Raw genomic sequence first — 27,306 nt, 5'->3', positions numbered from 1 at the left:
CAATATGATGACTACAGCTAACAATGCTGTATGGCATATTTGAAAGTTGGGAAGAGAGTAAATTCTGAGTTCTCATCACAAAGAAAAAAGACATTTTCATTTTTCTTTTTTTGTAACTATATAGATAATGATGTTAACTAAACTTACTGTAACAATCATTTCACAATACATATAAATCAAGTCATTATCCTGTACACCTAAAACTTACACAGTGCTTCATGTCAATTATATCTCAATAAAACTGGAAGGAAAAAAACTTTCGTTGAGTCTTAAGATTCACTTTATTTTTTTTCTTGTTTTCTAGAACTTGATTAAGGGATTTCTACTATCCTCTTTTCCTCATAGCGAATTTTCTTGCAGTAAGCCAAACATTAAAATTCGAGTTGCAGGATGATGTGGGAAACAAAAGGAAAAGAAAGAAATTAAATTTCCTTACCACTTATAGCTCATTGACAAGTCCTTGAGACAGGCAGAGTGACCTTCCTCTAGGAACTCAACTGCGTCGATATTAATATTTTGTTAAGAGCAAAAGGCAATTTTAGCTTAACGTTATCCTCACCTTCAGGATCCTGTCTCCTTTGACATATAAATATTCCTTTGTAAACTTTCTTTATCTCTACCCCCTCTCCAAGATATATATTAGTAATTATCTTCCAAGAATATGGTCCACTGATACACATCTGAAGGGTCTCATGATTAAGGCTTTATTAGACAGCAATAAATGACCTTTTCTTAACAATAGCTAGCCCCCATCAAGGTCCTGGAAACCTTGCTTCCAAAATTCCTTAGACCCTTATGCTATCCCTAACCCTTTCCCAACTTGAAAGTATATGATCATTCATCTGTCACAATCCCAGTGCAACTCCTTCTGCCCACAGGTCCTGCCCCCCTCTGCTTTAATAAACCCAACTTTTGCACAGAATATGTCTCAAGAATTCTTTCTTGACCATTTGTTCTGAACCCCAACATTACCACAACATGAGGTATCTTCTATAAAAGCAGCAAATCATTCTGCCCCTATTGTAGAAGGATAGAGTGACTTAATAATAATGGATTTTCTTTGCATATCCTTATTACCCTAACCATCCTACATTTGAATTGCTTTATTAGAGGCTTCCAGAACTTCCAAGGACATAACAACAGAACAGATACCATATTCTTATTTTTAAATCCAAAAGCTATCATCCAGTGTAAGACTAGAAAGATTTACAAGAAAATGCAGTCAAATGGAATATATTTCTTCCAATTACACACTCTACCTCAGACTAATACACCCATGCTAAAAATAGAACTACCCTACAAACCACCAAATTGCACTACTAAGTATTTATCCAAGGGATACAGGTGTACTGTTTCTTTTATTTTTTTTAATATATGAAATTTTATTGTCAAATTGGTTTCCATACAACACCCAGTGCTCATCCCAAAAGATGCCCTCTTCAATGCCCATCACCTCCCCTCCCCTCCCTCCCACCTCCCATCAACCCTCACTTTGTTCTCAGTTTTTACGAGTCTCTTATGATTTGGCTCTCTCCCACTCTAACCTCGTTTTTCTTTTTTCCTTCCCCACCCCCATTGGTTTCTGTTAAGTTTCTCAGGATCCATATAAGAGTGAAACATATGGTATCTGTCTTTCTCTGTATGGCTTATTTCACTTAGCATCACACTCTCCAGTTCCATCCACATTGCTACAAAGGGCCATATTTCATGCTTTCTCATTGCCACGTAGTACTCCATTGTGTATATAAACCACAATTTCTTTATCCATTCATCAGTTGATGGACATTTAGGCTCTTTCCACAATTTGGCTACTGTTGAAAGTGCTGCTATAAACATTGGGGTACAAGTGCCCCTATGCATCAGTACTCCTGTATCCCTTGGGTCAATTCCTAGCAGTGCTATTGCTGGGTCATAGGGTAGGTCTATTTTTAATTTTTTGAGGAACCTCCACACTGTTTTCCAGAGTGGCTGCCCCAGTTTGTATTCCCACCAACAGTGCAAGAGGGTTCCCATTTCTCCACATCCTCTCCAGCATCTATAGTTTCCTGATTTGTTCATTTTGGCCACTCTGATTGGCGTGAGGTGATATCTGAGTGTGGTTTTGATTTGTATTTCCCTGATGAGAAGCGACGTTGAGCATCTTTTCATGTGCCTGTTGGCCATCCGGATGTCTTCTTTAGAGAAGTGTCTATTCATGTTTTCTGCCCATTTCTTCACTGGGTTATTTGTTTTTCGGGTGTGGAGTTTGGTGAGCTCTTTATAGATTTTGGAACTAACCCTTTGTCCGATATGTCATTTGCAAATATCTTTTCCCATTCTGTTGGTTGCCTTTTAGTTTTGTTGATTGTTTCCTTTGCTGTGCAGATGCTTTTTATCTTGATGAGGTCCCAATAATTCATTTTTGCTTTTAATTCCCTTTCCTTTGGGGATGTGTCAAGTAAGAAATTGCTGTGGCTGAGGTCAGAGAGGTCTTTTCCTGCTTTCTCCTCTAGGGTTTTGATGGTTTCCTGTCTCACATTCAGGTCCTTTATCCATTTTGAGTTTATTTTTGTGAATGGTGTGACAAAGTGGTCTAGTTTCATCCTTCTGCATGTTGCTGTCCAGTTCTCCCAACACCATTTGTTAAAGAGACTGTCTTTTTTCCATTGGATTTTCTTTCCTGCTTTGCCAAGGATTAGTTGGCCATACGTTTGTGGGTCCAGTTCTGGGGTTTCTTTTCTATTCCATTGGTCTCTGTGTCTGTTTTTGTGCCAATACCATGCTGTCTTGATGATTACAGCTTTGTAGTAGAGGCTAAAGTCTGGGATTGTGATGCCTCGTGCTTTGGTCTTCTTCTTCAAAATTACTTTGACTATTCGGGGCCCTGACCTTTTGTGGTTCCATATGAATTTGAGGATTGCTTGTTCTAGCTTCGAGAAGAATGCTGGTGCAATTTTGATTGGGATTGCATTGAATGTGTAGATAGCTTTGGGTAGTATTAACATTTTAACAATATTTATTCTTCCAACCCATGAGCACGGAATGTTTTTCCATTACTTTATATCTTCTTCAATTTCCTTCATAAGCTTTCTATAGTTTTCAGCATACAGCTCTTGCACATCTTTGGTTCGATTTATCCCTAGGTATTTTATGCTTCTTGGTGCAATTGTGAATGGGATCAGTTTCTTTATTTGTCTTTCTGTTGCTTCATTATTAGTGTATAAGAATGCAACTGATTTCTGTACATTGATTTTGTATCCTGCGACTTTGCTGAATTCATATATCAGTTCTAGCAGACTTTTGGTGGAGTCTATCGGGTTTTCCATGTATAATATCATGTCATCGGCAAAAAGTGACAGCTTGACTTCATCTTTGCCAATTTGGATGCCTTTGATTTCCTTTTGTTGTCTGATTGCTGATGCTAGAACTTCCAACACTATGTTAAACAACAGCGGTGACAGTGGGCATCCCTGTCGTGTTCCTGATCTCAGGGAAAAAGCTCTCAGTTTTTCCCCATTGAAGATGATGTTAGCTGTGGGCTTTTCATAAGTGGCTTTTATGATGTTTAAGTATGTTCCTTCTATCCCGACTTTCTGAAGGGTTTTTATTAAGAAAGGGTGCTGAATTTTGTAAAGGCCTTTTCTGCATCGATTGACAGGATCATATGGTTCTTTTCTTTTCTTTTCTTAATGGGATGTATCACGTTGATTGATTTGCGAATGTTGAACCAGGCCTGCATCCCAGGAATGAATCCCACTTGATCATGGTGAATAATTCTTTTGATATGCTGTTGAATTCGATTTGCTAGTATCTTATTGAGAATTTTTGCATCCATATTCATCAGGGATATTGGCCTGTAGTTCTCTTTTTTTACTGGGTCTCTGTCTGGTTTAGGAATCAAAGTAATACTGGCTTCATAGAATGAGTCTGGAAGTTTTCCTTCCCTTTCTATTTCTTGGAATAGCTTGAGAAGGAGAGGTATTTCTCTGCTTTAAACATCTGGTAGAACTCCCCTGGGAAGCCATCTGATCCTGGACTCTTACTTGTTGGGAGATTTTTGATAACTGATTCAATTTTTTCACTGGTTATGGGTCTGTTCAAGATTTCTATTTCCTCCTGGTCGAGTTTTGGAAGGGTGTGGGTGTTTAGGAATTTGTCCATTTCTTCCAGGTTGTCCAGTTTGTTGGCATATAATTTTTCATAGTATTCCCTGATAATTGCTTGTATCTCTGAGGGATTGTTTGTAATAATTCCATTTTCATTCATTATTTTATCTATTTGGGTCATCTCCCTTTTCTTTTTGACAAGCCTGGCTAGAGGTTTATTAATTTTGTTTATTTTTTCAAAAAACCAACTCTTGGTTTCGTTGATCTGCTCTACAGTTTTTTTAGATTCTAATTGTTTATTTCTGCTCTGATCTTTATTATTTCTCTTCTTCTGCTGGGTTTGTGGTGTCTTTGCTGTTCTGCTTCTATTTCCTTTAGGTGTGCTGTTAGATTTTGCATTTGGGATTTTTCTTGTTTCTTGAGATAGGCCTGGATTGCAATGTATTTTCCTCTCAGTACTGCCTTCGCTGCATCCCAAAGCATTTTGATTGTTGTATTTTCATTTTTGCTTGTTTCCATATATTTTTAAATTTCTTCTCTAATTGCCTGGTTGACCCACTCATTCTTTAGTAGGGTGTTCTCTAACCTCCATGCTTTTGGAGGTTTTCCAGACATTTTCCTGTGGTTGATTTCAAGCTTCATAGCATTGTGGTCTGAAAGTATGCATGGTATGTCTCAATTCTTGTATACTTATGAAGGGCTGTTTTGTGACCCAGTATGTGATCTATCTTGGAGCATGTTCCATGTGCACTCGAGAAGAAAGTATATTCTGTTGTTTTGGGTAGCAGAGTTCTAAATATATCTGTCAAGTCCATCTGATCCAATGTATCATTCAGGGCCCTTGTTTACTTATTGACCATGTGTCTAGATGATCTATCCATTGTTGAAGTGGGGTATTAAAGTCCCCTGCAATTACCACATTCTTATCAATAAGGCTGCTTATTTTTGTGAGTAATCGTTTTATACATTTAGGGGCTCCTATATTCGGCACATAGACATTTATAATTGTTAGTTCTTCTTGATGGCTAGACTCTGTAATTATTATATAATGCCCTTCTTCATCTCTTGTTACCGCCTTTAATTTAAAGTCTAGTTTGTCTGATATAAGTATGGCTACTCCAGGTTTCTTTTGGCTTCCAATAGCAAGACAAATAGTTCTCCATCCCCTCACTCTCAATCTGAAGGTGTCCTCAGGTCTAAAATGAGTCTCTTGTAGGTAGCAAATGGATGGGTCTTGTTTTTTTATCCATTCTGATACCCTATGTCTTTTGGTTGCTGCATTTAGTACATTTACATTCAGTGTTATTATAGAAAGATATGGGTTTAGAGTCATTGTGATGTCTGTAGGTTTCATGCTTGTTGCAATTTCTCTGGTACTTTGTCTCACAGGATCCTCCTTAGGATCTCTTGTAGGGCTGGTTTAGTGGTGATGAGTTCCTTCAGTTTTTGTTTGTTTGGGAAGACCTTTATCTCTCCTTCTATTCTAAATGACAGATTTGCTGGATAGAGGATTCTCGGCTGCATATTTTTTCTTTCATCACATGGAAAATTTCCTGCCATTTCTTTCTGGCCTGCCAAGTTTCAGAAGAGAGATCAGTCATGAGTCTTATGGGTCTCCCTTTATATGTTAGGGCACGTTTACCCCTTGCTGCTTTCAGAATTTTCTCTTTATCCTTGTATTTTGCCAAATCCACTATGATATGTTGTGCAGAAGATTGATTCAAGTTACGTCTGAAGGGAGTTCTCTGTGCCTCTTAGATTTCAATGCCTTTTTCCTTCCCCAGATCAGGGAAGTTCTCAGCTATTATTTCTTCAAGTATCCCTTCAGCACCTTTCCCTCTCTCTTCCTCCTCTGGGATACCAATTATGCGTAGATTATTTCTCTTTAGTGCATCACTTAGTTCTCTAATTTTCCCCTCATACTCCTGGATTTTTTTATCTCTCTTTTTCTCAGCTTCTTCTTTTTCCATAATTTTATCTTCTAGTTCACCTATTCTCTCCTCTGCCTCTTCAATCCGAGCTGTGGTTGTCTCCATTTTATTTTGCAATTCATTAATAGCATTTTTTAGCTCCTCCTGGCTGTTCCTTAGTCCCTTCATCTCTGTAGCAAGAGATTCTCTGCTGTCCTTTATACTGTTTTCCAGCCCAGTGATTAATTTTATGACTATTATTCTAAATTCACTTTCTGTTATATTGTTTAAATCGTTTTTGATCAGTTCATTAGCTGTCGTTATTTCCTGGAGGTTTTTTGAGGGGAATTCTTCCGTTTCATCATTTTGGATAGTCCCTGGAGTGGTGCAGGACTGTGGGGCACTTCCCCTGTGCTGTCTTGAATAACTTGTGTTGGTTGGCGGGGCCGCAGTCAGACCTGATGTCTGCCCCCAGCCCACCGCTGGGGCCACAGTCAGACTGGTGTGTACCTTCTCTTCCCCTCTCCTAGGGGTGGGATTCACTGTGGGGTGGCATGGTCCGTCTGGGCTACTTGCACAGTGCCATGCTTGTGGTGCTGGGGATCTGGCATATTAGCTGTGGTGGATCAGCAAAGTGAACAGAGGCAGGAGGGGCAGGCTCAGCTCACTTTTCCTTTGGTGATCCGCTTCAGGAGGGGCCCTGCGGCACCAGGAGGGAGTCAGACCTGCCACCAGAGGGATGTATCCGCAGAAGGACAGTGTTGGGTGTTTGCCTAGTGCAAGCAAGTTCCCTGGCAGGAACTGGTTCCCTTTGGGATTTTGGATGGGGGATGGGCGAGGGAGATGGCGCTGGCGAGTGCCTTTGTTCCCCGCCAAGCTGCTTTCTGTCGTCCAGGGCTCAACAAATCTCCCTCCCGTTGTCCTCCAGCCCTCCCACTCTCTGAGCAGAGCTGTTAGCTTATAACCTTCCAGATGTTAAGTCCCGCTTGCTGTCAGAACACACTCCGTCAGGCCCCTCCTCTTTTGCAAGCCAAACTCAGAGGCTCTGCTTTGCCAGCGGGCTGCCCCTCCGCCCCGGCTCCCTCCCGCCAGTCCGTGTAGCGTGCACCGCCTCTCCGCCCTTCCTACCCTCTTCTGTGGACCTCTTGTCTATGCTTGGCTCCAGAGAATCAGTTCTGCTAGTCTTCTGGCAATTTATTTAGGCAGGTGTGGGTAGAATTTAAGTGATCCGCAGGATGAGGTGAGCCCAGCGCCCTCCTACTCTGCCATCTTCCCGGTGTGCTGTTTCAAAGGGGCACATGCACTCCAACGATTATAGCAACACTATCAACAGTATCCAAAGTCTGGAAAGAGCCCAAATGTCCATTGATGGATGAATGAATAAAGAAGATGTGGTATATATACACAATGGAGTATTAATCAGCAATCAAAAAGAATGAAATCTTGTCATTTGCAACTACATGGATGGAGCTAGAGGGTATTACGCTAATCAAAATTAGTCAGAGAAAGACAAATATCATATGACTTCATTCATATGAGGAATTCAAGATACAAACAGATGAACATAATGGCAGGGAAGCAAAAATAAGATAAAAACAAGGAGGAGGTCAAAACATAAAAGAGTCGTAAATATAAAAAAAAAATTGAGGGTTGTTGGAGGGGTTGTGAGTAGAGGCTTGGGCTAAATGAGTAAGGGGCATAAAATAAGACCGTTGTTATGATGAGCATTGGGTATTATACAAAGAGGATGAAATCATTGGAATCTACTCCTGAAATCATTATTGTACTATATGCTAACTTAGATATAAATTTAATAATTAATATAATAATAATAATAAATAGTGAGAGAAAAAGATTAAAAGAAAAGGAAACTTTGCTGCAAACACTTCAACCTGCATCCTTCTCTCAACCCTAAGTCTTTAAAGAAGTTCCCTGGCACCAATAGGGGTTAGGAGAATAAAACAGAAACATTGGTAAAGGAATATGATCCTGTGCAACCTCACAAGATGTTATTATACCCCAGGAAGAATAGGGGGCAGCCAAATGCTCATTTTGCTGCCAGTTTTTACTCATGCAGCCATGAGATACACTGATGGAGATTCAAAAAAAATTTAAGTGAAGAAGCTTTGTGGTTAGAATGAGGAAGAAGAACAGATGGTAGAGTGGACCTAATAGCTAGAAATCAAGTGGAAATATGCATCTCAGTTGCATATGCCAACATAAAGGAGTGATGACTCTCAAAGATTAGGAAGGAAATGTCCAAACAGGAATTATCTTGTTTTGGATGCTGATTGATAACCATGATGTTTCCCTGCATGCCTCCCCCACCAACATCATTCAATCCACCAGGAGTCATTGAGGCTCTGTCCTCAATACAGTGATATACAATATTACACAGTGTCTCTACTTTCACTGACATGCTCTGAGAGAATATATGCACCAGGGAATTGTTCCTTCAAAGAAAAAATGATGGCAGAGGGAAAATGTGGGAGTGATTAAATGTAAAGCAAAAATGTCTTAAGAAAACCCCGAATTGACTAATATTATGTTTTCTGCCCCTCATCATATTCTAAAATTAGCACTAAGATCATGTTGATTTACAGAAAAATAAAGTTAAAAATTCTATTCAGTATTATAGTTCTTTAAGAGTCCTCCTGTGCCAGGCACGGTGCTATACACTAAGTGCACAATAGTGCCCTTCTTTGTGAAGCCGTCTACTGGGGGTGACAGATACCTTCTTGGCAAGAAAATATTACTGACATCTTGCAGCCAAAGCCATCTTAATAAACCTTTAAAAAATAAATAAATGTACTAGAACATATATAATCCACAAGAAAGCAGTATCCCAGTGGTGTATCCATTGTCTTAAGTGTTTTTGAAACTTCTGTTTCCAGAGCCAGTGTACCAGCCACATAAGAATATCATCCTTATTGCTTCAGAGGATACTATCCATGACCTCATATGCCAGCTTTGATAAACTAAGGCACACCTGTTTATTCTCTATTCTGGCCTAAATCCTGGGGAGATCCAGCTAACGAATAGAAAAGAAGAAGCATAATGGAACAGGCAAGGAGCCATATGGCCAGACTGAAGGGAACCAGAAGATGTGCTTACAGACTTCTTTCTAGTTCAATAGTTGCTTCTTGAGCCTACCATGTGATAAACACTCTTGTGCATACTGAGGAATCAAAGATAAGGAAGATTTTTGAGTGCTCCACTTAAAGAGTTTATATATCCTTCCAACAGCTTTAAATAAACTCGGCTTGTACAAAGGAAGGGACACAAGGTGAAAATTAAAAAACATAACAAGTCTGTGTACTACATCAACAGAATCTACCCAGGATAATGTCCCTCATTTGAAGGTTTCCCAGTTATAAATTTCATTTTGGTTCCATTTCTCCTTTGGACTCACTCTCCAAACTGTGACCTTGGAAATCCAATCCCAACAAAACAAGAGCCTCAGTTTCCCTGGCCTGGTACACTGAGACCTCAAAAAAGATACACTCTCCTGCTGTGCTCATCTCCATCTTCAGTGAGACAGACCAGTCAAATCTGTCTCTTCAGCTTATATAATCCATTAAGGAAGAACAATCAGACTCAATTCAGAAGCACACGGACTGAGTTAGTGAGCATTCATGTTCTGATGTTTTGGATATAATTAGATAATCACCATAAGCTGAGGACTTCCTAAACATTGGGAAAATCCACATTACATTAATTCTGTCTTGCCTATCTAGATTTTGATATTCAAAAATCTTATACTCATGTGATTTTTTTCTCACCATTCATCTTTATATCACCATCATCTGTTCAAAAGCCAAGTAAAAGCCCTGATCTAGGGGCACCTGGGTGGCTCAGTGAGTTAAGCATCCAACTTTAGCTCAGGTCATGATCTCACCATTGGTGGGTTAGAGCCTGCATAGGGCTCTCTGCTGTCAGCAAGGAGCCCACTTCAGATCCTCTGTCCCCTTCTCTCTGCCCCTCCCCTGCTCATGCTCTTTCTCAAAAGTAAATAAACATTAAAATAAGTCTTGATCTACATGCATTCAATCAGACAATCTTAGATAACTACTGAGTAAACAGCCTAAAGCTTTGTTTTTGTTTTTAATAAATCAGTTATCTAGTTGATGTATTTGTTGAAAGGATATTAATATAAACCAAAGGCATCACATGCCTTTACATGAATTTACATTTCAGGTAAAATTTTTATCCTTGAGAAAATCTATCTATCTATCTATCTATCTAGCGAGAGTGTGTAAATTGAATCATTTGAATATACAAAAAGCCCATAGAAATGGACAACAAAGAGACATACAACAGAAAAATGAGAAAAGAATATGAATAAATTCACAGAAGAGCAGATTAATATAGCCAACAAACATAAGAAACTCCTCAAATTCACTAATATTCTTATAATTGGAAAGTAAGTTAAAGATGATGGATCACTAGGCCTATTGAACTGGCAAAAATTAAGAACAGCAACACCTACAGCTGGGATTAACATGAAGTAAAATTGTACCAACGTGCATTGTTAGTGAAAATATGAAAGGTGAAATCAGTCTGGCAACAGTTATTCAGATTAAAAGTATGTATACCCTTAGAGCCAATAATATTACCCCTAGGAATCTATCCTGTAGAATAAAAATATCAGTATGTTCAGAAATACATGAAATCATTAGATTGCAGTATTAATAGCAATGAGAGAAAAGTGAAAACAATAAATTTACATTGAAAGGTGAATACTGAATAAACTATGATACACACACACTATGAAATTATGCATCCATTAGAACAATGAATTAAAGGTATACCAGACAACTTGAAAAACATTCATATAATATGAAGATTTTTTGAGAAACAATTACTTTTCAAAATTCTGTATCTACATATTATGTGTACATGGATATGTATAAATTGTATATAGATATACATATAGATACATGTATATGTTTATACATGAATACTCATTTTATGAGTACAGAGGATTAAACACATTAAGTTGTTAAGATAGGGTACCTTGTACATAGGGAGGGTAGAACTAATACAGCATAGGGTGGGGAGTGAGTAACAGGGAAAACATGCAAAAATGGAAAACATAAAAGGAGCACTGACTTTAAAACAAAAAGTGTATATTTGATCATATATGTAAAATTAGGCATATGCATGGGACTATTAAATTGACTAAAAATAATTTCAGAAAATTCAAAAAAAAAAAAAGGAATAAGAGCCTAGAAAAAAACATCAGAGAATAGCTAACTAATGCTGGAATGGAAAAAAAGAAAAAAAGAAAGAAAGAAACGAAAAAGAAAAAAGAAAACATGGTAGTAGATTTCATCATTAAAAAAATTAAAAACACTTTAAATGTCAAAAAACACTATAAGCAGAATTAATAGAAATCAAGAAACAAGAAATGCAATAATTATGACAATAGGATGACATATTTCATACATAAAATGCTCTTACAAAACAGTAAGAATTTTATACCACTTTGAAAAACAAAGAGCATGAAAGAATAACAAAAGAAATAAATAGAGGGAGAAGAAGATGGCAGTGGAGTTGAAGTACCCTAGGCTTGTCTCGTCCAATGAACACAACGAGATAACTACCAAATCATCTGAAATACCACAGAAATTGACCCGAAGACTGACAGAACAAACTCCAAAACTAAAGGGAGAGAAGAGACCACACTGAAGAAGAAGGCAGAGACTTAGACAAAATACCAAGACAGAGGTGGGGGGAGCCTGGGTGGTTCAGTCAATTAAGCATCCAACTTCAGCTCAGTTCATGGTCTCAAGGTTCATAAATTCAAGCCCCACATCAGACTCTGTGCTAACAGCTCAGAGTCTGGAGCCTGCTTCAGATTCTGTGTCTCCCTTGCTCTCTCTGCCCCTCTCCTGCTCACACACTCTCCTTCTCAAAAATAAATAAACATTAAGCATTTTTCTAAAAAAAATACCAAGACAGAGGAATTCATCCCAAATCATTCCCAAATGAACAGCCTAAAGCTATGCCCAGAGATCTAAGTAAAACAGATATAAGTAACATGCCTGATGGAGAATATAAAACAATAATCATAAAGATATTCACTGGGCTTGAGAAAAGAAGATATTATTGAGACCCTTACAGCAGAGATAAAAGAGCTAAATACCCCAGAAATTGGCCTGAAGCCTGACGGAAAAAAAAACACAACTCAAAGGAGAAAAGAGGCCACATTGAAAAAGGTAGGAAGTACAGAGATGTGGTATAGGGGAGAAATGGATCATAAGTGCTGCAGAGGGGAGGAAGCTGTGGTCCTGGAAAAAGGTGAGAGAAAGAGGAGCACACAGGGAAACACAAAAGGAGAATGTTTCCCCAAAGCCATTGGGTTGGAAAACAAAAGGAGATAAATTTCATGAGTTCTTGCAACGAGCTGGGCTTAAAGCTTGGAGTTTGAAAGGTCAGCAAGCTTGGCTAGGATAGAGACCTGAGGGTATGCCCTGCTCATGGAGAGAAGGCAGGCAAACAACAACAGGGGCAGACAGTGTGAAAATAGCAACTGGAAGAATGTCTGGGGCAGAACGTTGCTGGTAGGCACAATTCACAGAGACACCTCTCCAGGAACAGGGGAGCTGGATGGCACCATTTCCCTCCCCAACCACTCAGTATAAACACAGAACAGCACAGCTCCAACACTGGCTTCCTAACTTGCTTACATCTCCAACACTGGCTTCCCAAATTGCTTACACCAAGCTCCACTGCCCTTTGCTCTGCCAGGACTGCCCTTCTGAGTCAAACTTGCCTCAGTCCCAGTGTGATGGGCCCTTTCCCCAGAAGATCAGCACAAACCCCTGCCCACTCTACATCTCCTAGCCAGAAAGTTCTGCAGGGCCTCATACTGGTGAAGTTGGTGTCAGATCTCATTTCACAAGCAGATGAGAACACACCCACTTAAAAGTAACCACATTAAGGCAAGGGATCAAACACTGCTCATAGAAGGCAAGAAGAGCCTCTACAGATGTCTGGTCTGAAGGACAGAGCAGCCACAACACAGCAGCAGAGCACACACCTGAGAAACCCCACGAAGCACCAAAACCTGGGCACTACAGGACTTCTTCATAAGACCATTACTCTCAAGAGCAGGAGACATAACTGGCTTTTATAACACAAAGAAAAATGCAGAGACTTAGGCAAAACGCCAAGATGGAGGAATTCATCCCAAATCAAATAATAACATAAGGCAATGTCCAGAGATCTAAGCAAAACAGATATAAGTAGCATGACTGATGCAGAATTTAAAGCAACAACCATAAGGATACTCACTGGGCTTGAGTGAGACTCTTATAAAAGAGATAGGAGTTAAAAAAAAAAAAAGAATCTATCAGACATGAAAAATGCAATAAATGAGATTGAAAACAAGCTTGATGCAATGAACAGTAAGCTGGAAAAAGCAGAGGAATGAATTAGTGACCTAGAAGACAATATAATGGAAAATAATGAAGCTGAATCAAAGATAGAATTATGGAACATGAGAATTGACTTAGGGAACTCAAAGACTCCATCAAATGTAATAACATTTGTATTATAGGAGTCCCAGAAGAAGAGAGAAGAAGGAGGGGGGGGGGGGAGAATTTATTTTAAGAAAGAATAGCAGAACTCTCCCTAAAACTGGGGAAGGAAAACAGACCTCTAGATCCAGGAGTCACAAATAGCTCTCATCAAAGTCACCAAAAGAAGGACAACCCTAAGACATTGTAATGAAATTTGAAAAATATAGTGATAAAGAAAAAAATCTTAAAAGGAGCAAGACAAAAGAAGTCATTAACTTATAAGGGAAAACCCATAAGGATAGCTGAAGATTTCTCAACAGAAACTAGGCAAACTAAAAGGGAGAGAAATGATATATTCAAAGGGCTGAATGGGAAAAATCTGCAGCCAAGAATACTTTATCCAGCAAGCTATCATTGAGAATAGAAGGAGAGATAAAGAGTTTTCCAGACAAACAAAAACTAAAGGAATTCATGACCACTAAACCAGCCCTGCAAGAAATACTAAAGGGGACTCTTTGAGTGCAAAGGAGAGAACAAAAGTGACAAAGATAAGATAGGATCAGAGAAAACCTCCAGAAACTATGAAAAAACAAGTAATAAAATGGCAATAAATACATATCTGTTAATAATTCCTTTGAGTGTAGGGGCACTTGGGTTGCTCAGCCTGTTAAGCATCTGACTATGGCTCATGATCTCATGGTTCATGAGTTTGAGCCCCACATCTGTCTCACTGCTGTCAGTACAGAGCCCGCTTTATATCCTCCGTCTCCTTTCTGCCTGCCCCTCCCCCACTTTCACTCATTCTCTCAAAAATAAATAAATTTTAAAAAATAATTACTTTAAATGTAAATGATTTAAACATTCCAATCAAAAGACATAAGGTGTCAGAATGGATTTTTAAAAAAAGACCCATAAATATGCTACCTACAAGATATTCATTTTAGACCTAAAGACACTTGCAGATTGAAAGTGAAGGGGTGGAGGGGGCGCTTGGGTGGCTCAGTCAGTTAGGCGTCCAACTTCAGCTCAGGCCAGGATCTCAGAGCTCATGAGTTCAAGCCCAGAGTCAGGCTCTGTGCTGACAGCTCTGGGCCTGGAGCCCTGCTTTGGATTCTCTGTCTCCCTCGCTCTCTGCCCCTCCCCCATTCCTTCAAAAATAAACATTAAAAATTTTTTTTAAAAAAGAAAGTGAGGGGGTGGAAAAACATTTATCATTCAAATGGATGCCAAAAGAAACTCAGAGTAGCAATACTTGTATCAGACAACCTAGACTTTAATACTAAGACTGGAAAAGAGGCAGAAAAGGGCATGATGTTAATCATAAAGGGGACAATCCAAAAAGCAGGCATAACAATTGTAAATATTTATGTACCCAAAACAGAACAATCCAAATGTATAAAACAATTAATAACAAACAAAAAGGAACTAATTGGTAATAACACAATAATAGTAGGGGACTTTAACACCTCACATACCTCAGTGGGCAGATCTAAACAGAGAATCAACAAGGAAATGATGACTTTGAATGTCACACTGGACTGGATGTACTTAACAGATATATTCAGAACATTCCCTCCTAAAATAGAAGAACATACCTTCTTTCCAAGTGCACATGGAACATTCTCCAAAATAGATCACCTATTACATCACAGATCAGGCCTCAATAAATACAAAAAGGTCAATTTCATACCATGCATCCTCTGACCACAATGCTATGAAATTAGAAGTCAAACTCAAGAAAAAATTTGGGAAGACCACAACTATATGGAGGTTAAATAACATGCCACTAAAGAATTACTGAGTCAACCAGGAAATTTAAAAATACATGGAAACAAATGAAAATGAATATACACGGGCCAAAATCTTTGGAATGTAGCAAAAGTGGTTCTAAGAGGTAATTTTACAGCAATACATGTCTACCTCAAGAAGTAAGAAAAATCTCAAACAACCTAACCTTATACCTAAAGGAGCTAGAAAAAGGAAAACAAACAAAGCCTAAAGCCAGCAGAAAAAGGGAAATAAAAAAGATTGGAACAGAAATAAAATGATATAGAAACTAAAAGAAACAATAGGACAGACTGATGAAACCAGGAGCTGATTCTTTGAAAAAAATTAATAAAATTGATAAAGCTCTAGCCAGGCTTATCAAAAAGAAAAGAGAAAGGACCCATATAAATAAAACCACAAATGAGAGAAGAGAAATAACAACCAATACCACAGAAATACAAACAATTTTAAGAGAATATTATGAAAAACTATATGCCAACAAATTGGACAACCTGGAAGAAATGGATAAATTCCTAGAAACATAAACTACCAAAACTGAAAAAGGAGAAAATAGAAAACTTGAACAGACTGATAACCAGCAAAGAAATTGAATCAGTAATCAAAAATCTCCCAAAACACAATGGCTTCATAGGTGAGTTCCACCAAACATTAAAGAAGAGTTAATATCTTTTTTCTCAAACTATTCCAAAAAATAGAAATGGAAAGAAAACTTCCAAATTCATTCTATGAGGCCATCATTACCCTGATACCAAAGCCAGACAAAGACTCCACTAAAAAAGAAAACTACAGACGTATCCCTGATGAACACGAATGCAAAAATTCTCAACAAGATGCTAGTAAATCAAATCCATCGGTACATTAAAAGAATCATTCACCACAATCAAGTAGGATTTATTTTTGAGCTGCAAGTGTGGTTCAATATTCACAAATCATATCAATCAATGTGATACACCACATTAATAAAAGAAAGGATAAGAACCCTATCTATTGAGAACGCTCTCAACAGATGCAGAAAAAGCACTGGACAAAATACAACATCCATTCATAATAGAAACCCTCATCAAAGCAGAGCAAGAACATAAGAAAGGCTATATATGAACAATTCACAGCCAATATCCTCAGGGGGGAAAAACTGAGAGCTTTTCCTCCATGATCAGGAACAAGGCAGGGATATGCACTCTCACCAATGTTATTTAACACAGTACTGGGAGTCCTAGCCTCAGCAATCAGACAACACAAAAAAATAAAAGGAATCCAAAACTGCAAGGAATTCACCAGTTACAGATGACACAATATTCTATATAGAAAACTCAGAAGACTCCACCAAAAAATTGCTAGAACTGGTAAATGAATTCAGTAAATGAATTTGCAGGATACAAAATCAATGTACAGAAATCTGTTGCATTTCTACAAAACAATAATGAAGCAGGAGAAAGAGGAATTAAGGCATCAGTCCCATTTACAACTGCATCAAAAACAATAAGATACCTAGGAATAAACCTAACCAAAGAGATGAAAGACCTGTATCCTGAACACTATAAAACACTGATGAAAGAAATTGAAGATGATGCAATGAAATAGAAAACATAGGTAGATATGCCTTTTCAAATACTGCTGGTAGTATCTTTCTGCAAAGCACTTTGACAATTTGTATCAAAAGCATTACAAATGTCAATGTCCTTGAACTCAGTAGTTTCATTAATAAAATTAACCCCAGTGAAATCATCCGAAAAGACTCAATGGTTTATATATACAGATGTCTATTATAGCATTATTCATAGCAGAAAACTGGAGATGGCCTAAATGTGGAATGGAGAATTATTTAAATAAATGCCAAAAGACGGAATATTTTTGTAGCCATTAAATATTTAATGTAGCCAAAAATATTTAATGACATGATATGGGCAAATATTAGTATAGCATTAAATCTAAAAGTCATGAAAAAATACTCTATATTCTGGTGTACCAATTTTTGAACATATATTTGTACATAAAAAAAAGACTAAAAAAGTGAAAATAATGTTATGTATTGAAATTGAGATTTTTTAATGCTTTTAGTATTTTATAAACTTCATATAGTTGGTATCAATTAACACATTATTGTTAATTAACACATATTGTTAACATTTTCTTCAAGTAATTAACTAATGCAATCATTAGTCTTAGTCTTTTCTGATTTCAAATCAATTTTGAGCAGGATAAAAAGTATATCACAGGCCTCAGTTAATAATCCAAAGATTCAGCAAAGTGCCATTGATTAGCACTAGGATTCCATGTACCTTCCAAGTCAGCTTCACTATACCAGTCTTGACAGATTGTGTGTTTGGGTGTGTGTGTGTGTGTGTGTGTGTGTAGTACTACCTGCTTTCCAAGTACTGAATGCCACTTAAAAATATCATTGATCTGCCCCTGCCTCCATATTAATCTTCTGTTATGAACCTGAGACATTCCTCGAATTGCCTTACTCTTGGTAAGTGTTAATTCTAACAGTAGTCTCCAAACATTTGATCTCATAACCCTATCTATAAAAATCATTTGAACATACAACTCTACTAGCCTTATATTTATTTTTAAATGTATATGTATTACTGTTAATATACTATATAATATAAATTATTCAAAAATTTAAAAAAAGAACATGATAAAAAATATAAATGGAAGTTCTAGTATTTTGTCCCTAAACCTTAATGGATCATTTTAAAACTCCTAAAGATATAGGGCCCTGCTATGGAGATCACAGCCATAGACCACACTTTCTACTCCCACTACCCATTTTATTGCCACACTGCATCTAGAGCCATGTTGTGAAATTCCAGAATGCCTTAAACTTGAGTTAATTCAAACTATCACAATATGCATAACAGAGCTCACTTGTACTATGGAAGAATCATGTCCTTCCTATGCCCTATTTTCTCTTGGCAAAATCTGGATTTTTATATATAAAACACTGCATACAGTATAGTACAACTATGCTTATATTATTGTTGTTGTCATCTTTTGATAATGATTACTACTACTATGACTGTGACCACTTTACAGGTATAAGTAAGTGATAATATTCTTTAGTTCTTTTAGATGTTTCAGTATATACCTCTCCAGATTTTTGAAGGTTTTCATGGCATGGAGCAAGAAGGGATGCCTTCTCCCATTTCTGTGCAACTTGATTGGCTTCTTCTATCTTCTGATCACAACTTTTTTGAGAATTTAGCAATGTCAACTCATAAAATTCTTGAATATCTGTGAAAATATTTAAGGAAAGGATCAAATGTCATGTACCATCACAAAAATTGCTTCTGCATATATGTATATATGAAAAAATTTGCTAATTAAAAGAACTACATACACATGATCCCAAAGAACAATAACAAAAATAAGGAAATCATGAAAACTGCATTTTTATCTGCATGAGAATTCTTATAGGAGCTATATTCATAATTGCAAAAGCTGGAAGCAACCAAGATGACTTTCAATGAATAGATAAAATATAGTAAATTCATATTCAATGATAAGGAGGAATGAGGTATCAAGTTAAGCAAAAACATAGAAGATTCTTAAATGCTAAGTTTAAAAAGCCAGTCTGAAAAGGCTACCTATTGTTTGAGTTAACTTATATAATATTTTAGAAAAAGCAAAAGTAAAGAGACAGTAAAATGATCAGTGGTCACTAGAGGTTCTGCGAGTGGGGAGGAGGATTAAATAGATAAAGCACAGGGTGATGAAAATATTCTGTAATGATACTGCAGTAGTGGACACCTAACAAGAAGCATTTGTCAAAGTCCATAGAACATTACAGCACAGAGAGTAAACCTTAATGTATGCAAATTTTTAAAAATAATTTTGGAGGTCAGGGAATCCCAAAATGAAACACAGATTAAGACAAAAGAATCTAACTGTATTACAAATGTATGAAACAACCTCCCTGAAGGCAGTAGGAGAAAAAGGTGTCCTACAAATGAGTAGAAACTGTAAAACCAAAGACAAAGGAATTATTACAAAAGAACCCTCTCTATTTTCTAGTTGGCAAATTTGTTTCCCATGGAATAGTACAAGTTAGGAACTTTGGAACCACTGTACATATATACTAGAATTGAACAGTTAAATGGATGGAGGATGGTGGGAACCAGGTTTCTCACTATTGGAGTAGGGGGTTACAGACAAGTAGGTGGAGACAGGTGGGGAGTAGGGTACTAGAATGATCTATATGATTTTGGATTAGATTGGAAACATCAGTATAAACTCTTTTTTAGCTTAATATGGGTACAAATGAATACATATAGAAATATTTACAGATCTGTATGTACAAAGGTTGGTACACACACAGATGTTTTCTTAATCAATATGCTGAAAGGACCTAGAATTAATGAAACCCCAGTAAGAATAAGCACAATTAATATCCAGACTTTGGCCTCTATATAGCATTCTCCGTTATATAGAATATGTATATCAAAGAATAATGAATAAATAAAGTAGTATTGGATTAGAATTGAGGCTATGTGTATAAATTCAAAATTTTTAAAAGGAATGGAAGGAAGGAAGGAAAAAAGAGGAAGGAAGAAGGAGGACAAAGGAAGAAAGAGGAGGAAGGGTAAAAGGGAGAAAAGGAGTGAGACAGATACAGAAAACTATGATTGGAAATAAAAATGATTATGTATCTATATGTTTCCTAGTTCTATTATACATTTGTAGGCTGAGAGGGCATAGTGGGAAAAACAATCCAAGAGCAAGTACACCTAGGTCCCAGATCTTGGTTTCAGTAAAGAAATCAGGGCGTCTTAAGTTAAAAACTCAATTGATGGGTTAAACAGCAGATTAAATAAAGTAGAACTGGAAAATATTCCCAAAGAAATTACCCAGAATTCAACATAAGAGAAGATGAAATAGAATATATGAAATTATAATTTGAATGTATAAAGAATGGATAAGAAAGCCAAGTATTTTTCTAATAGATATCTTTGAGGAGAAAATAGGATAAATAACAAATCCTAGTTAAAGAGACGATAGATATAAAATTTCTAGAACTTATGAAAATATGAATTCACAGATACTGAAAGTAAGAACTTACACAAAAGAGAATAAACAAAAGCTATGTACATACCATAATAAAATTGCAGAATACCAAAGACAATGCAAGGATCTTAAAATCAGTCAGAGAAAAAAGACTAATCAGACTTCTCAAAAGCAATAATGGAAGCCAGACAACAGTAGAATAAAAACTTAAAATTTTTTAGAGAAAATAAATATGAGCATAGAATTATGTTCCTTTGCAAATCATATATCTGATTTAAAAAAAAAAAAAACTTTGGGGCACCTGGGTTGCTCAGTCGGTTGAGCGTCTGACTTTGGTTCAGGTCATGATCTCACAGTTTGTAGGTTTGGGCCCCGCATCAGGCTCTGTGCTGACCACTTGCTCAGAGCCTGGAGCCTGCTTCAGATTCTGTGTCTCCTCTCTCTGCCCCTTCCCTGCTCATGCTTTGTCTCACTCTGTTTCTCAAAAATACATAAATGTAAAAAAAAAAATTTTAAAAAACACTTATTTCTAGAGCATGTAAAGAATGCTCAAAACAATAAGACACCAAACAATCCAATAGAAAAGTGACCAAAATATTTGGACAGGCACTTCACTAAAGAAAATAATAGATGGCAAAAAAAAAAACCCCACATGGAAAGATATTCAACATCATTGGTCACTAGGGAAATGAAAAATCAAAACCACAATGAGATACCACTATTTATTTATTAGAATGGCTAAATTAAAAACACTGATCATACCAAGGATTGATGGGGATGTGAAGGAACTGGAACTCTCATGACACTGATACTGAAAATGAAAAATGTTATAACCACTTTGAAAAACAGTTTTTCAGTTTCTTAAAAAGTTAAGCATACAACTACTGTATGATCCAATCATTCATGTTCTAGGTATTATCTAAGAGAAAGGAACACATATATGTCCCTATGAAAAGTCAAATCTGGAAACAACCCAAATGTTTGTCAATAGACGAATGAATAAACACATTGTGGAATATCCATACAGTAAAATAGTATTCAGCAATAAAAAGTAACAAACTATTGATACACACAACATAGATAAATCTCAAAATAATCAAGTGAAAAAAGTCAGACAAAAGTGAGTGCATGTTTTATACCAGTTAAAAAAATTCTAGAAAATACAAATTCTATACTGACAGAAAAAAAAAATCCAGTGGTGCCTAGGAATAGGGGTTGGGGTGAAGGCTGGCAGGAAGAGGTGAGTGGGAAGGATTATCAAGGGACAAGAGGAAACTTTAAGCAGCAATGTATATGTTTACTATCTTGATTGTGCTAATAGTTGCACTAAAATATACATATTTCAAAACATATTAAACCATGCACTCCACATGTGTAGTTTATTATGTATCAATTACACTTCAATAAAGAAAGTGAAAAAGACAAGATATGAATTTAGAGGAGACATTTTCATCACACATAGGCAAAGGAACAGTATCTACATATGCAAAGCCCAACAAATCAAAAAGGAAAAGACATATAAGTGAAAAGGAAGAAAAATGGGTCAAAAGTATGAACAGGCATTTCACAGTGAAGGAAATGTACATCACTGATAAAAATAAAAAGATATAGGGGCACTTGGGTTGCTCTTCAGTTAACCGCCCAACTTCAGCTCAGGTCATGATCTCATGTTTCAAGAGTTCAAGCCTAATGTCAGGCTCTGTGCTGACAGCTAAGACCCTGGAGCCTGCTTCGGATTCTGTGTCTCCCTCTCTCTCTGCCTCTCGCCCGCTTGCGCTCTCTTTCTCTCTCAAAAATAACTAAACATTTAAAATATTAATAAAAAAGAAAAAGATATGGATCAATAGCAACTTTTATTTATTCCTGATGAGTGGAATTGCTATAACCACTTAAGAAAATAATCTTGTCTTATCTTGTAAAATTGAACATTTATTTCTGCTATAATCTAGCATTTCTACTCCCCAGTACACATCTTAAATGAACTCTTGCACATATGCACCAGGAAACAAACCAAAATTTTCATAGTAGCAGAGATCATAATAGCAAAAAATTATGAATCAGTCCAATGTCCATCAAAAGGAAAATGAATAAATGTGGCATATTCTCAAAATAGAATTTATGCAGTAGTGAAAATGAATAAATTCCAGTTATCATGAAATTACATGAATAAATCTTGAAAACAATGCTCAATGATGAAAGCAAGTCTCAGCATAAAAATATTTTTGTAAAGTTCACCAACACACAAAACTAAACTATATATGTATTTTTAGGCATAGATATATACATATGTGAAGAAATATTTAGACCAAAACAAAGAAGCACATGAAAAGATATAATTACCTCAGGAGAAGGGGTGGGCAAGAAAATGGGGTGAGGGAGGAACACAGGTAGATGCAAATAGCAATGGTCAAGTTCTAGATTTGGGTTGTGATTCCAGAAATGCTTATTGTTTTATTATTCTGCATATATTATCTATAAATCACACATATCCTCTTGTATGTATTATATATTTTTTAAATAACAAAAATTTTAAGTGTTTCATAAATAGCAAGATTTACATAGAAAAAAATACTCAAATTTTACGCCGAGTTACAACTTTATTTTGCCACTGGCAATAAAGTAACTGTGAAGTCAGTTTGGAAAATGTGTAAGAACAAAAGATAAAAAGAACAAATAATATTAAAAATTTCATGAAACCACAAAAGACCCAAAATAGCCAAAGGTATTGTGAGGAAGAATAATAGCTGTGGGTCTCACAATCTCAAATTTCAAGATATATTACAACACTATAGTAATCAAAACAGTATGGCACTGGCACAAAACTAGACACAGACTAATAGAATAGGATAGAGAACCTAAAAATAAATCCACACTTATATGGTCAATTAATCTATGACAAAGGAAACAAGAACATACAATGAAAGTCTCTTCAACCACTGGTGTTGGGAAAACTGGACAGTTACATGAAAAGAATGGAACTGGACCACTTTTTTACACCATACACAAAATAAACCCAAAATGGATTAAAGACCTAATTATAAGACCTGAAACCATAAAACTCCTAAAAGAAAACATAGGCAGTAATCTCTTGGACACTGGCCTTAGGAACATATTTATGGATAGGTCTCCATCAGGAAAAGTGAACAAAAGCAACATAAACTATTGCAACTACTAAAATGAAAAGGTTTTGCATAACAAAGGAATCCATCAACAAAATGAAAAGGCAACCTACTGAATGAGAGAAGATATTTGCAAACAATATACCCAACAAAGGATTAATATCCAAAATATATTTAAAAATATAACAACACCAAAAAATTCCAATTAAAAAAATGGGCAGAAAACATGAACAGACATTTCTCCAGAGAAGATGTACAGATAACCAACAGACACATGAAAAGATCTTCAACATCACTCATCATCAGAGAAATGCAAATCCAAACCATAAGATATCATCTCACACCAATTCAAATGTCTACTAATGAAAGAAAGAAAAAGAAAGAAAGAAAGAAAGAAAGAAAGAAAGAAAGAAAGAAAGAAAAGAAAGAAAAGAAAGAAAAGAAAAAAAGAAAAAAGAAGAAAAAAGAAAGAAAGAAAGAAAGAAAGAAAGAAAGAAAGAAAGAAAGAAAGGAAAGAAAGAAAGAAAGAAAGAAAGAAAGAAAGAAAGAAAAACAAAACAAAAAACAAGTGGCTCAGTTGGATGAGTGCCCAACTCTTGATTTTGACTCAGGTCATGATCCCAGGGTCGTGGGATAAAGCTTCATGTTGGACTTTGCACTGAACATGGAATCTGCTTGAAGTTTCTCTCTCTCTTTCTTTCCTCTCTCTCTCTCCCCACCCCCTTCTCTCCCACTCATGCACTCTCTCTAAAATAAAAAAATAAAAATAAAAATGGGGGCACCTGGGTAGTTCAGTCAGTTAAACACCTGACTCTGGATTTTGGCTCAGGTCATGATCTCATAGTTCATGAGTTTGAGCCTTGCATGGGGCTCTGCACTGACAGTGCAGAGCCCACTTGGGATTCTCTGTCTCCCTCTCTCTATGCCTCTCCCCTGCTTGCAAACTCATTCTCTCTCTCCCTCTCTCAAAATAAGGAAAGTTAATTTTTTGATAAAATAAAATAAAAATTTAAAAAAACAAGTGTTTGGTGAGCACATGGATCAAAAGGAACGCTTGTGCACTATTGGTGGGAATATAAATTGATGCAACCACTGTGGGAAGAGTATGGGGGTTTCTCAAAAAATTAAAAATAGAAGTACCGTATGATCCAGTAATTCCACTCCTGGGTATTTATCCAAAGACAACAAAAACACTAATTTGAAAATACATACACATCCTTGTGTTCATTGCAGAATTGTTTACAATAGCCAAGGTATGAAAGTAACTTGAGTGTCCATCAATAGATGAATGGATAAAGAAGATGTGGTATAATACACAATAGGATATTACTCAGCCATAAATAAGAATGTATTGTGCCATTTGCAATAACATGGATGGACGTAGAGGGTATTATGCAAAGTAAAATAAGTCAGACAGAGAAAAACAAATACCATATGATTTCACTTATATGTGGAATCAAAAACAAACAAACAAAAACAGAAACAAACTGATAAGTATAGAGAACAAACTGGTGGTTGCCAGAATGGTGGATGATGGGGTGGGGGGTGGGGGGGGAATGAACAAAATAGGTGAAGGGGATTAAGACATACAAATTTCCAGTTATAAAATAAATGTTTCAGAGATAAAAAGTACAGCATAGGGAATATAGTCGATAATATTATAATAATGTTATACTGTTATATAGTGAGAGATGGTGACTATACTTACTGTGGTGAGCACTGAGTAATAGAGAAATGTACAGAATTGTTACAACACTATGTTGAGCATATAGCAACACTATAGCTGAGCAAAATATGTCAACTACACTTCAATAATAAATATAAAAATAAAAGGAAGATAAAAGTCATACAGACATAAATCCTTCTCAGATATTTGAATATAGTAAGGGATGATAGGGTACTAATTGGGTTGACAAAAGTCAGAAGAATAAGGAATAAAAAAAAAGTGGAATTCGGGGCACCTGGGTGGCTCAGTCAGTTAAGCAGCTGACTTCGGCTCATGTCACGATCTCGTGGTTCCTGAGTTCGACCCCTGCATCTGGCTCTGTGCTGACAGCTCAGAGCCTGGAGCCTATTTCAGATTCTGAGTCTCCCCCTCTCTCTCTGCCCCTCCCCTGCTCATGCTCTCTCTCTGTCTCTCAATAATAAGTAAACATTAAGAAAATTTTTAAAAAAAAGTGGAATCCAAAGACATTACCTGGTCTCAAGTATTAATTAAACATAAAAGAAAAAAGAATCCCTGTAAATATTTCTGAAGCTGTATATTCTCTAACGAATAATGACTTGTAAAAACAATTTTTTTCAAATTTCAAGATGCTTTTTCTTTGCATTGATGTTAAGGATATAAACACTGTTTGTAAGCAGCATTTACAAGTTGCCAAATTTTGAAGTATTAGGTGTATAAATTATCCAGAAATGGAAGTATATTCATCATATTTATGTTAAAGATACATACCAACAAGATATACTTTGAAACATAACAGATAGCAGTGACTTAATCATACTTAGGAAAACGCTATGGACAGTACTTTCATGTTAAATTTGAAAATATTAATTAACTTATGATCTCTAAGCCTGATAATATGTTCATAGTCTATTTCATCCTTTGTCTACTTAGCATTCCTACCTAATCAACCACTAGAGAGGAAAAAGGTAACTTCACTTAAGTCAAAGATTATTTAAATTTGAAGACAATTCTACAACCAATGTCATTTTTTACTCTTGCTTAGTCAGCTGTATTTTTTTAAGGCCTGATCTATATTTGTTTGGCACTTTCCAAGCGTATCTTTTTTTCTTTTTTTTTAATTTTTTTTTTTAACGTTTATTTATTTTTGAGACAGAGAGAGACAGAGCATGAACGGGGGAGGGGCAGAGAGAGAGGGAGACACAGAATCTGAAACAGGCTCCAGGCTCTGAGCTGTCAGCACAGAGCCCACGCGGGGCTCGAACTCACGGACCTGCAAGATCATGACCTGAGCGAAGTCGGCCGCTCAACCGACTGAGCCACCCAGGCGCCCCCCAATCATATCTTTTTGATAGGATCCTCTCCTATCCCTACCACCACTTCTGGTCACTTCTGTTCCACCCCAGGGCCAGAGTTAAGGCACTCACTATCTCTTGCTCACACTTCCTTAGGTCTGGATGCCCTTTCCCACACATGGAAATCCTACTTCTCCTTCAATGCCCACTCCCACTACTATATGTGTTTTAAAAAGAATATTCGAGGGGCGCCTGGGTGGCCCAGTCGGTTCAGCATCCGACTTCGGCTCAGGTCATGATCTCACGGGTTCGTGGGTTTCAGCCCTGCACCAGGCTCTGTGCTGACAGCTCAGAGCCTGGAGCCTGTTTCAGACTCTGTGTCTCCCTCTCTCTCTGACCCTCCCCCACTCGCGCTCTGTCTCTCTCTGTCTCAAAAATAAATAAACATTAAAAAAAAAAGAATATTTGAAGTCAGAGATCTGAATATGCAATGTCTTCAGCACAGAAACCATTCTTACTAAAATGGAGTTCAGTTGAGTGGGATGTGGGTAAGAGTACAAACACCAAGCAGCTACCATCAAAAAGGAAAAATGCTGGTTTGGGGAGTTGTGGCAGCAGGTGGACAATGCTGCTTCTCTCCTCCCATTCCCACAATGTATTGCTTAGATCCTTTTAATAGTTATCATTCTACCTTGTATTACAAGTAGTTGTTCACCCACCTGTTCTCAATTCAACATTTCAATTCAGTAAGTCATTTTTAAATTCCAGGTAAGGCCTTTAGGAGTAAAGATGATGTCCTAGCCAATCATGTTATTGTCTACTATCTAGCCTCATTCTTTACATTTGGTAAGCACACAATGAATGCTTGCTAATTTTAGTTTATTTGCATTCC

At 36.8% G+C, this 27,306-nt stretch overlaps 1 protein-coding gene across 1 annotated transcript in view; it reads right to left on the bottom strand.

Annotated features, from left to right (window-relative positions):
- LOC122231478 overlaps nucleotides 1-27,306 on the bottom strand; it is a 520,961-nt gene that overhangs the window by 183,663 nt on the left and 309,992 nt on the right. Inside the window, exon 5 of the mRNA XM_042959603.1 lies at nucleotides 18,401-18,546. Coding sequence (XP_042815537.1) covers nucleotides 18,401-18,546 — 146 coding nt within the window. The remainder of the gene's footprint in view (nucleotides 1-18,400; nucleotides 18,547-27,306) is intronic.

Source organism: Panthera tigris, chromosome D1 (genome assembly GCF_018350195.1).
Source record: "Panthera tigris isolate Pti1 chromosome D1, P.tigris_Pti1_mat1.1, whole genome shotgun sequence".
NCBI classification, from domain to species: Eukaryota; Metazoa; Chordata; class Mammalia; order Carnivora; family Felidae; genus Panthera; species Panthera tigris.
The sequence above is the reverse complement of the archived record's forward strand: the minus strand, read 5'-3'. Positions and strand labels throughout refer to the sequence as shown.